This window comes from Electrona antarctica (genome assembly GCF_951216825.1).
Source record: "Electrona antarctica genome assembly, contig: scaffold_292, whole genome shotgun sequence".
Classification (NCBI taxonomy): Eukaryota; Metazoa; Chordata; class Actinopteri; order Myctophiformes; family Myctophidae; genus Electrona; species Electrona antarctica.
In genome coordinates, this window is record NW_027637179.1 from 100,001 (window position 1) to 112,928 (window position 12,928).

Sequence of the window (12,928 nt, forward strand, 5' to 3'; positions counted from 1 at the left end):
CAGCGCCCCCTGCCTTCAGGAGGTCCGCGGGCGTCTCCACGTGGACACAGGGGACAGCGTAGGACGCTGGGGACGGAGACAGCAGCGGGACGGACGCACGGACAGAGCCTGGAGGAAATACAACCAATTATCACACGGCTTGGTTGAATGCTTGATTCTGATTGGTCAATCGCTGAAGTCAGCGGTGTGTTATTTCTTGATAACAGACCGCTCCGCTCTATAACAGACCGCTCTGCAGTCTGCTCTATAACAGACCGCTCTATAACAGACCGCTCTATAACAGACCGCTCTGCTCTATAACAGACCGCTCTATAACAGACCGCTCTATAACAGACCGCTCTGCAGTCTGCTCTATAACAGACCGCTCTATAACAGACCGCTCTATAACAGACCGCTCTATAACAGACCGCTCTGCTCTATAACAGACCAACTCACTTCCTTGTTTTCCGACAGTGCTGCAGCTGGCCAGACGCCGACCTGCGTGACACTTATGGAATACTTTCATTACCGTCTGTATAAGTTAGGAAATATCTCGTTTAGTCGTGTGCCATGTGTCTGGCTAGGTGGTCGTTGTAGGGAGATAATTCACCTCCTTTATGTAAGGGATAATGTCTGGCTAGGTGGTCGTTGTAGGGAGATAATTCACCTCCTTTATGTAAGGGATAATGTCTGGCTAGGTGGTCGTTGTAGGGAGATAATTCACCTCCTTTATGTAAGGGATAATGTCTGGCTAGTTGGCCGTTGTAGGGAGATAATTCACCTCCTTTATGTAAGGGATAATGTCTGGCAAGGTGGTCGTTGTAGGGAGATAATTCACCTCCTTTATGTAAGTGATAATGTCTGGCTAGTTGGCCGTTGTAGGGAGATAATTCACCTCCTTTATGTAAGTGATAATGTCTGGCTAGGTGGTCGTTGTAGGGAGATAATTCACCTCCTTTATGTAAGGGATAATGTCTGGCTAGGTGGTCGTTGTAGGGAGATAATTCACCTCCTTTATGTAAGTGATAATGTCTGGCTAGGTGGTCGTTGTAGGGAGATAATTCACCTCCTTTATGTAAGGGATAATGACTGGCTAGGTGGCCATTGTAGGGAGATAATTCACCTTCTTTATGTAAGGGATAATGTCTGGCTAGGTGGTCGTTGTGGGGAGATAATTCACCTCCTTTATGTAAGGGATAATGTCTGGCAAGGTGGTCATTGTAGGGAGATAATTCACCTCCTTTATGTAAGTGATAATGTCTGGCTAGGTGGTCGTTGTAGGGAGATAATTCACCTCCTTTATGTAAGGGATAATGTCTGGCTAGGTGGTCGTTGTAGGGAGATAATTCACCTCCTTTATGTAAGGGATAATGTCTGGCTAGTTGGTCGTTGTAGGGAGATAATTCACCTCCTTTATGTAAGGGATAATGTCTGGCTAGGTGGTCGTTGTAGGGAGATAATTCACCTCCTTTATGTAAGGGATAATGTCTGGCTAGGTGGTCGTTGTAGGGAGATAATTCACCTCCTTTATGTAAGGTATAATGTCTGGCTAGGTGGTCGTTGTAGGGAGATAATTCACCTCCTTTATGTAAGGGATAATGTCTGGCTAGGTGGTCGTTGTAGGGAGATAATTCACCTCCTTTATGTAAGGGATAATGTCTGGCTAGGTGGTCGTTGTAGGGAGATAATTCACCTCCTTTATGTAAGGGATAATGTCTGGCTAGTTGGTCGTTGTAGGGAGATAATTCACCTCCTTTATGTAAGGGATAATGTCTGGCTAGGTGGTCGTTGTAGGGAAATAATTCACCTCCTTTATGTAAGGGATAATGTCTGGCTAGTTGGTCGTTGTAGGGAGATAATATTCACCTCCTTTATGTAAGGGATAATGTCTGGCTAGGTGGTCGTTGTAGGGAGATAATTCACCTTCAGGGTGATTAACCACCGCTTCACGTCGGTGGTTAAACTCCCTGTCGGTGAATTATCTCCAGCAAACTGATGTTATAAATGTTGAGTATCTAACATAGGTAGGTCTAACATCAGTTCCTACATGCTGGGGACCCATACTCAACATTTATAACATCAGTTTCTACATGCTGGGGACCCCTACTCAACATTTATAACATCAGTTTCTACATGCTGGGGACCCCTACTCAACATTTATAACATCAGTTTCTACATGCTGGGGACCCCTACTCAACATTTATAACATCAGTTTCTACATGCTGGGGACCCATACTCAACATTTATAACATCAGTTTCTACATGCTGGGGACCCCTACTCAACATTTATAACATCAGTTTCTACATGCTGGGGACCCCTACTCAACATTTATAACATCAGTTTCTACATGCTGGGGACCCCTACTCAACATTTATAACATCAGTTTCTACATGCTGGGGACCCATACTCAACATTTATAACATCAGTTTCTACATGCTGGGGACCCATACTCAACATTTATAACATCAGTTTCTACATGCTGGGGACCCCTACTCAACGTTTATAACATCAGTTTCTACATGCTGGGGACCCATACTCAACATCTATAACATCAGTTTCTACATGCTGGAGACCCATACTCAACATCTATAACATCAGTTTCTACATGCTGGGCTACTCAACATCTATAACATCAGTTTCTACATGCTGGGGACCCCTACTCAACATTTATATCATCAGTTTCTACATGCTGGGGACCCATACTTAACATTTATAACATCAATTTCTACATGATGGGGACCCCTACTCAACATTTATAACATCAGTTTCTACATGCTGGGGACCCCTACTCAACATTTATAACATCAGTTTCTACATGCTGGGGACCCCTACTCAACATTTATAACATCAGTTTCTACATGCTGGGGACCCATACTCAACATCTATAACATCAGTTTCTACATGCTGGAGACCCATACTCAACATCTATAACATCAGTTTCTACATGCTGGGGACCCCTACTCAACATCTATAACATCAGTTTCTACATGCTGGGGACCCCTACTCAACATTTATAACATCAGTTTCTACATGCTGGGGACCCCTACTCAACATTTATAACATCAGTTTCTACATGCTGGGGACCCATACTCAACATTTATAACATCAGTTTCTACATGCTGGGGACCCCTACTCAACATTTATAACATCAGTTTCTACATGCTGGGGACCCCTACTCAACATTTATAACATCAGTTTCTACATGCTGGGGACCCCTACTCAACATTTATAACATCAGTTTCTACATGCTGGGGACCCATACTCAACATTTATAACATCAGTTTCTACATGCTGGGGACCCCTACTCAACATTTATAACATCAGTTTCTACATGCTGGGGACCCCTACTCAACATTTATAACATCAGTTTCTACATGCTGGGGACCCCTACTCAACATTTATAACATCAGTTTCTACATGCTGGGGACCCATACTCAACATTTCTCAACATAAACCTTGGTGTATCAACATGTCCAGGGTCACATGGGGGTCACACGGGGGTCACGGGGTCACATGGGGCCACGTGGTCACATGGGGGTCACATGGGGGTCACAGGGTCACATTGGGGTCACACGGGGGTCACATGGGGGTCACAGGGTCACATAGGGGTCACATGGGGGTCACAGGGTCACATGGGGGTCACATGGGGGTCACATGGGGGTCACACGGGGGTCACATGGGGGTCACATGGGGGCCACGTGGTCACATGGGGGTCACACAGGGGTCACACGGGGGTCACATGGGGGTCACATGGGGGCCACGTGGTCACATGGGTCACAGGGTCACATGGGGGGCACATGGGGGTCACAGGGTCACATGGGGGTCACAGGGTCACAACGCTACTAGATGAAACTAAACGATACAAATAATCCAAACCTGGCCCTGGAGACAAGGAGGAGCTTGGAGGAGGAGGGGGAGGGGCCAGTGAGGAGCAGCAGGTGATTGGAGGAGGGGGAGGGGCCAGTGTGTGTCCTTCCATCTCCACTCCTCTCCTCATGGTCCTCTGGTCAGCCTGCGTCACCAACACAGGGTCACAGCGTCAGTCTGAGGTCAGTCTGAGGTCACACCCACAGGGTCACAATGAGGTCAGTCTGAGGTCAACCTGAGGTCACAAGCAGGTCGTCATCAACAACGCTGGAAGCGTTTTGTTGCGTCTCGACCCGTCTGTGTAGTCTCAGGTTAGTCCTGGGTCACATGACAGGTCAAAGGTCAGCCCTGGGTCATGTTAGAACTTTAACGTTGTTAAAGTTAGATGCTTATGTTTTCTATTATGTTGTGGAAAGACGGAGATGATACATTCTGAACAGAACGAGAATCTTTTACTAGAGCCTCAAATACAGAACTTTTCAAACAGAGAGAAGGCTATTGACCTTTTTACCAATACAATAATATTAAAGAAACAAGAAACTGTTAATTAGTAAATATGTGTACCATCACTTTAGAAGTGTCATTGTGTTTCAGCTGGTTGGCAGGTATCAATACACTTTTAGACCCACATGTTTGTTCCAGCGTGGATGATTACATTTATTTATTGATCTCCTCTTGTCTTGATTGTTTAAACATGACATCATGGACCGCTATGCTCCATAACAGGCTTGATAAGCCCAAAGCTTATTGATACCGGGTACTGGATAAGCCCAAAGCTTATTGATACCGGGTACTGGATAAGCCCAAAGCTTATTGATACCGGGTACTGGATAAGCCCACAGCTTATTGATACCGGGTACTGGATAAGCCCAAAGCTTATTGATACCGGGTACTGGATAAGACCAAAGCTTATTGATACCGGGTACTCGATAAGCCCAAAGCGTATTGATACCGGGTACTGGATAAGACCAAAGCTTATTGATACCGGGTACTCGATAAGCCCAAAGCTTATTGATACCGGGTACTGGATAAGACCAAAGCTTATTGATACCGGGTACTGGATAAGCCCAAAGCTTATTGATACCGGGTACTGGATAAGCCCAAAGCTTATTGATACCGGGTACTGGATAAGACCAAAGCTTATTGATACCGGGTACTCGATAAGCCCAAAGCGTATTGATACCGGGTACTGGATAAGACCAAAGCTTATTGATACCGGGTACTCGATAAGCCCAAAGCTTATTGATACCGGGTACTGGATAAGCCCACAGCTTATTGATACCGGGTACTGGATAAGCCCACAGCTTATTGATACCGGGTACTGGATAAGCCCAAAGCTTATTGATACCGGGTACTGGATAAGACCAAAGCTTATTGATACCGGGTACTGGATAAGCCCAAAGCTTATTGATACCGGGTACTGGATAAGCCCAAAGCTTATCGATACCGGGTACTGGATAAGCCCAAAGCTTATTGATACCGGGTACTGGATAAGCCCAAAGCTTATTGATACGGGTACTCAATAAGCTAGTTATCTGAATTTTTTCGGGTATCGTTTATGGAGCTCCATCCCTTCCTACCTGGCTATCTGACCGGTAAGGCTGGGTCGTTCGTACCTGGCTATCTGACCAGTAAGGCTGGGTCGTTCGTACCTGGCTATCTGACGAGTAAAGCTGGGTCGTTCGTACCTGGCTATCTGACCGGTAAGGCTGGGTCGTTCGTACCTGGCTATCTGACCGGTAAGGCTGGGTCGTTCGTACCTGGCTATCTGACCGGTAAGGCTGGGTCGTTCGTACCTGGCTATCTGACCGGTCAGGCTGGGTCGTTCGTACCTGGCTATCTGACGAGTAAAGCTGGGTCGTTCGTACCTGGCTATCTGACCAGTAAGGCTGGGTCGTTCGTACCTGGCTATCTGACCAGTAAGGCTGGGTCGTTCGTACCTGGCTATCTGACGAGTAAAGCTGGGTCGTTCGTACCTGGCTATCTGACCGGTAAGGCTGGGTTGTTCGTACCTGGCTATCCGCCTGACCTCCGGGCTCCTGCACGCTGACCGGCCGGTGATGTCCCTTGGTCCCGGTCAGATGTTCCGGAATCTCCTCCTGGTTCCAGGTGGTCCTCAGAAGCCCCTGCAGATGTTCGGGGGTCCTCGGGGTCTCCTCTGTGTCTCTGATGGTAAGGTTTTGGAGCATCGTGAAATATTTACTCCACCATTCATTAATAGTGTCATACAAATAATTTAGCATTTACAAATGTAACTGCATCCTCCAGGACTGGATGTGACTGAGGGGCTGCAGCCATGGTGTAGTCCACAGAAGACATGTAAATATGAAATAAATGCTTAAACATGTAGCTAGGTGTAATGTTAGAGTCCACAGAAGACATGTAAATATGAAATAAATGCTTAAACATGTAGCTAGGTGTAATGTTAGAGTCCACAGAAGACATGTAAATATGAAATAAATGCTTAAACATGTAGCTAGGTGTAATGTTAGAGACCACAGAAGACATGTATATGTGAAATAAATGCTTAAACATGTAGCTAGGTGTAATGTTAGAGTCCACAGAAGACATGTAAATATGAAATAAATGCTTAAACATGTAGCTAGGTGTAATGTTAGAGTCCACAGAAGACATGTAAATATGAAATAAATGCTTAAACATGTAGCTAGGTGTAATGTTAGAGTCCACAGAAGACATGTAAATATGAAATAAATGCTTAAACATGTAGCTAGGTGTAATGTTAGAGTCCACAGAAGACATATATATATATAATAAATGCTTAAACATGTAGCTAGGTGTAATGTTAGAGTCCACAGAAGACATATATATATATAATAAATGCTTAAACATGTAGCTAGGTGTAATGTTAGAGTCCACAGAAGACATATATATATATAATAAATGCTTAAACATGTAGCTAGGTGTAATGTTAGAGACCACAGAAGACATGTAAATATGAAATAAATGCTTAAACATGTAGCTAGGTGTAATGTTAGAGTCCACAGAAGACATATATATATATAATAAATGCTTAAACATGTAGCTAGGTGTAATGTTAGAGACCACAGAAGACATGTAAATATGAAATAAATGCTTAAACATGTAGCTAGGTGTAATGTTAGAGTCCACAGAAGACATGTAAATATGAAATAAATGCTTAAACATGTAGCTAGGTGTAATGTTAGAGTCCACAGAAGACATGTAAATATGAAATAAATGCTTAAACATGTAGCTAGGTGTAATGTTAGAGTCCACAGAAGACATGTAAATATGAAATAAATGCTTAAACATGTAGCTAGGTGTAATGTTAGAGTCCACAGAAGACATGTAAATATGAAATAAATGCTTAAACATGTAGCTAGGTGTAATGTTAGAGTCCACAGAAGACATGTATATATGAAATAAATGCTTAAACATGTAGCTAGGTGTAATGTTAGAGACCACAGAATACATGTAAATATGAAATAAATGCTTAAACATGTAGCTAGGTGTAATGTTAGAGTCCACAGAAGACATGTAAATATGAAATAAATGCTTAAACATGTAGCTAGGTGTAATGTTAGAGTCCACAGAAGACATGTAAATATGAAATAAATGCTTAAACATGTAGCTAGGTGTAATGTTAGAGTCCACAGAAGACATGTAAATATGAAATAAATGCTTAAACATGTAGCTAGGTGTAATGTTAGAGTCCACAGAAGACATGTAAATATGAAATAAATGCTTAAACATGTAGCTAGGTGTAATGTTAGAGTCCACAGAAGGCATGTAAATATGAAATAAATGCTTAAACATGTAGCTAGGTGTAATGTTAGAGTCCACAGAAGACATGTAAATATGAAATAAATGCTTAAACATGTAGCTAGGTGTAATGTTAGAGTCCACAGAAGACATGTAAATATGAAATAAATGCTTAAACATGTAGCTAGGTGTAATGTTAGAGTCCACGGAAGACATGTAAATATTAAATAAATGCTTAAACATGTAGCTAGGTGTAATGTTAGAGTCCACGGAAGACATGTAAATATGAAATAAATGCTTAAACATGTAGCTAGGTGTAATGTTAGAGTCCACAGAAGACATGTAAATATGAAATAAATGCTTAAACATGTAGCTAGGTGTAATGTTAGAGTCCACAGAAGACATGTAAATATGAAATAAATGCTTAAACATGTAGCTAGGTGTAATGTTAGAGTCCACAGAAGACATGTAAATATGAAATAAATGCTTAAACATGTAGCTAGGTGTAATGTTAGAGTCCACAGAAGACATGTAAATATGAAATAAATGCTTAAACATGTAGCTAGGTGTAATGTTAGAGTCCACAGAAGACATGTAAATATGAAATAAATGCTTAAACATGTAGCTAGGTGTAATGTTAGAGTCCACAGAAGACATGTAAATATGAAATAAATGCTTAAACATGTAGCTAGGTGTAATGTTAGAGACCACAGAAGACATGTAAATATGAAATAAATCCTTAAACATGTAGCTAGGTGTAATGTTAGAGACCACAGAAGACATGTAAATATGAAGAAAATGCTTAAACATGTACCTAGGTGTAATGTTAGAGTCCACAGAAGACATGTAAATATGAAATAAATGCTTAAACATGTACCTAGGTGTAATGTTAGAGTCCACAGAAGACATGTAAATATGAAATAAAAGCTTAAACATGTAGCTAGGTGTAATGTTAGAGACCACAGAGGACATGTAAATATGAAGTAAATGCTTAAACATGTAGCTAGGTGTAATGTTAGAGTCTGCAGAAGACATGTAAATATGAAAAAAATGCTTAAACATGTATCTAGGTGCTTAAACATGTAGCTAGGTGTAATGTTAGAGTCCACAGAAGACATGTATATGAAATAAATTCTTAAACATGTAGCTAGGTGTAATGTTAGAGTCCACAGAAGACATGTAAATATGAAATAAATGCTTAAACATGTAGCTAGGTGTAATGTTAGAGTCCGCAGAAGACATGTAAATATGAAATAAATGCTTAAACATGTAGCTAGGTGTAATGTTAGAGACCACAGAAGACATGTAAATATGAAATAAATGCTTAAACATGTAGCTAGGTGTAATGTTAGAGTCCACAGAAGACATGTAAATGTGAAATAAATGCTTAAACATGTAGCTAGGTGTAATGTTAGAGACCACAGAAGACATGTAAATATGAAATAAATGCTTAAACATGTAGCTAGGTGTAATGTTAGAGACCACAGAAGTGAACCTTTTCAAGCCTGTTTTCTCAACTCGCTGTTTCTCTGCAACACATTACTCTATAAGCCATATCTCCAGAACTGGTCAAACTGAACAACCAATATGTCAATTTGAAGCTATGATTCCCTGATTTCACATGACGTGTGACTTAGTGTTTGTCAAGGTGGGTCACATATCGTTTAGCGACCCCGTGCCTTTTCTACCTGTTCATCAGAGGTGCAGGTGAAAATAATGGACGATAAAGGATTATATCATTTATCGGCCCCTCCCCCTCCCTACCTGTGTGCGTTTGTCAGCAGGTGTGTTTACCTCGTTAAGGTGCAGCAGGTGTGTTTACCTCGTTAAGGTGCAGCAGGTGTGTTTACCTCGTTAAGGTGCAGCAGGTGTGTTTACCTCGTTAAGGTGCAGCAGGTGTGTTTACCTCGTTAAGTGCAGCAGGTGTGTTTACCTCGTTAAGGTGCAGCAGGTGTGTTTACCTCGTTAAGGTGCAGCAGGTGTGTTTACCTCGTTAAGGTGCAGCAGGTGTGTTTACCTCGTTAAGGTGCAGCAGGTGTGTTTACCTCGTTAAGTGCAGCAGGTGTGTTTACCTCGTTAAGGTGCAGCAGGTGTGTTTACCTCGTTAAGGTGCAGCAGGTGTGTTTACCTCGTTAAGGTGCAGCAGGTGTGTTTACCTCGTTAAGTGCAGCAGGTGTGTTTACCTCGTTAAGTGCAGCAGGTGTGTTTACCTCGTTAAGGTGCAGCAGGTGTGTTTACCTCGTTAAGGTTTACCTCGTTAAGGTTTACCTCGTTAAGGTGCAGCAGGTGTGTTTACCTCGTTAAGGTGCAGCAGGTGTGTTTACCTCGTTAAGTGCAGCAGGTGTGTTTACCTCGTTAAGGTGCAGCAGGTGTGTTTACCTCGTTAAGGTACCTCGTTAAGGTTTACCTCGTTAGGTGCAGCAGGTGCAGGTGCGTGCAGCTCTTCTCCTTGGCGACGCAGACGGCGGCGGGGGGCGGGCCCCTCAGGCCCAGCCTATCGCAGACCAGCGAGGCCAGCACCACGCAGTCGTCCCAGAAGCAGACGCAGCCGTGCGGGCGCAGCGCAGACGCGCGCAGCCAGTCCAGGATGCGCGTGCAGTGCTGCGCATCGCGCCGGTGGTCCGGGAGGTCGGGCAGAGCCAGGAAACCGTCCACCATCCTGGACGCAAAGTGGTTGGGGTCCCCGTCCACCAGGAGGAGCTGTTTCACCATGCAGAGAGAGAGAAAACAAACCATTGTGTGTACACTGTTTATCAAAAGTATAAAGCTAAAGTCTCCTATATGGATGTATAACTAATATCTGACAGAAACTCTGTTTACACCTTTATTTAATTCCTATTTATATCCAATATTTATTTGTAAATACATTGAGAGAGAGAGAGAGAGAGAGAGAGAGAGAGAGAGAGAGAGAGAGAGAGAGAGAGAGAGAGAGAGAGAGAAGAGAGGAGAGAGAGAGAGAGAGAGAGGAGAGAGAGAGAGAGAGAGAGAGAGAGATAGAGAGAGAGGGGGGAGAGAGAGAGAGAGAGAGAGAGAGAGAAGAGAGAGAGAGAGAGAGAGAGATAGAGAGATAGAGAGAGGGGGGAGAGAGAGAGAGGGGGGAGAGAGAGAGAGGAGAGAGAGATAGAGGGGGGAGAGAGAGAGAGAGAGAGAGAGAGATAGAGAGAGGGGGGGGGAGAGAGAGAGATAGAGAGGGTGGGGGTGGGGGGAGAGAGAGTGGGGGGAGGGAGAGAGAGAGAGAGAGAGAGAGAGAGAGGGGAGAGAGAGAGAGAGGGGGGGGAGAGAGAGAGAGGGTGGGGTGGGGGGGGGGAGAGAGAGAGAGGTATATCTGTCCGAACATTTTCTGTACTGTCTTTCTTCTTAATATTTCACTCATTCACTCCTTCTGGTTGTCTTTAACTCACTGTCTTTCTTTTTAATATCATCTACATCTGTTTATCGTTCACTTTCTGTCTGTCTTGCTTTTAAAAACATCTACATCTGTTTATCGTTCACTTTCTCGGTCACTCACTCTTTCTGTCTGTCTTTCTCTTCAAAACTTCTCTGAGCTTTCTGAGTTCCTTTCCTTTCCTCCCATCTGTCTACCCTGTTCCCCCACACTAGACTCTGGCTCACGGCTGGTTAAATCTCGATCCTTATCGAACAAACTCACACAGGCTAACTATTATAGCCTAGTGCCCAAGCTAAAAGACCAGGACATCCAGACACATCCAGCGAAGGAGGCCACCTCCCAGGGTTTTGTATCATCCTTTTTTCACTACCTATTATTAGTGTGGTTGCCCTAACAGGGCAACCAGACTATTGTAATCGTAACACTTTATTATTTCTAGAGTAACCCTAAACTTCAGACTACTACTCCTCCCACAGTTTTGACTGTACACACTTGAGCCATATCTCAAATTGACCGGCTTCATCGGGAATCGATAGCTTGTATTTTGTTAAGAGAAATGTTGTATAGTTTAATTTATATGAATTTATTAGTGATTTAAATTTCCCCATTGACATGAATGGGAAAATGCGAAAAATCACATTCAAGTATTTTTTCCTCAGAGACTGTAAGGGCTATAGTTACAAAACTTGGAGGGTAGGTTCATAATAATTACTAAAATTAATCAACGTATAATGTTATCGGTCGGCCTCATGGTGGCGCTATAACAGCCCACTTTACGTTTTGGCTTATAACTCTTGAACCGTAGGTCGTAAAATCAAAAATATTTTTTTCCTGGCTTCCTTGGGTCATGACGCATCTATAGGCCACGCCCATTTGCGTCATGATAGATTTTCCGCCATTTAGAATTTTCTCCAAAACACACTTTTTGCTCCTCCTCCTACAAATTTTGTCCAAATCTCACAAAAATCAGCACACATGATCTCTGGACCTTTCCGATGAAAACACCAATGGCAGAATTTTGATAGTGCGTATCGTTCGGCCGTAATCGGCTTCTGAAGTTAGTGGGAGGGGCCTACTTTACATTCCGTTCGCCACAAATCACGAACGGAATGTCCAATCCATCCCAAATTTGAATCACTTGTCACGGGTGGGTTACTCAACCCAGAGCCGAAAGCAATTCCATTTTCATCCATAGTGGGCACCGCAAATGTTAAAAATGTAACCGTTTGTCGCAAAAACATGATTTTGGGGGGATAAATACCCTCCGAATTACTTGCGCATGATCACAAGGTTGAGGTGACATTGTAATTGGCTGGCAATATTAGTGGGAGGGGCATATGTAAGCCACTGCGGCAACCACACTTTACATTTTTTTTAAATTGCGACCTTTCTAGTTGTTATTACTATTATTATTATTATTATTATTATTATTATTATCACTATTGCGACTATTTTTATTATTATTACTACCACTGTATATATTACCTATTTTTATCTGTGTACAATGTGTTTTCCCACCATCCCCATACTGGCCTCCTCATGCCGTCCTAGTCACCACTTCTCCCGTCTCAGAAATCCCTCAAATCTCATCTATCCAGCTCGTTCACCCAGTCACCACATGGTGGTGGAGGGAGGCCTCTGGAACTGCCACGCAGCTACCAAGAAGAAAATGCCTGAATTCATTTCAGGCCACGCCTCCCTCAAGTCTCTGCATTTCCTTGCTCTGACTGAAACCCCGGCCGCCCTCTCTGTTTCTCACAAGTTTACCCACACCCCTCGCCCAACAGGTGCAGGGGGTGGTACAGGACTACTAATGTCCCCCAAATGGAATTTCCGTGTCTTAAATCTCTCTCACCTTTCTCTGTCCACATGTGAATTTCATGCTATCTCAATATCACAACCAGTCCCCCTAACCCTCATTGTGCTCTATCGCCCCCCAGGAACCCTTGGGA

The 12,928-nt window shown here is 43.2% G+C and overlaps 1 protein-coding gene across 1 annotated transcript in view; it reads right to left on the reverse strand.

The window, feature by feature from the left end:
* LOC306919084 (carnosine synthase 1-like) overlaps positions 1 to 12,928 on the reverse strand; it is a 103,589-nt gene that overhangs the window by 66,371 nt on the left and 24,290 nt on the right. The window contains exons 10-14 of the mRNA XM_079531919.1: positions 9,996 to 10,288; positions 5,860 to 6,013; positions 3,925 to 3,992; positions 3,857 to 3,885; positions 1 to 108 (exon numbers count right to left, since the gene is read on the reverse strand). The exon at positions 1 to 108 is cut by the window's left edge and continues 59 nt beyond it. Of these exons, the coding sequence (XP_079388045.1) occupies positions 1 to 108; positions 3,857 to 3,885; positions 3,925 to 3,992; positions 5,860 to 6,013; positions 9,996 to 10,288 (652 nt within the window). The remainder of the gene's footprint in view (positions 109 to 3,856; positions 3,886 to 3,924; positions 3,993 to 5,859; positions 6,014 to 9,995; positions 10,289 to 12,928) is intronic.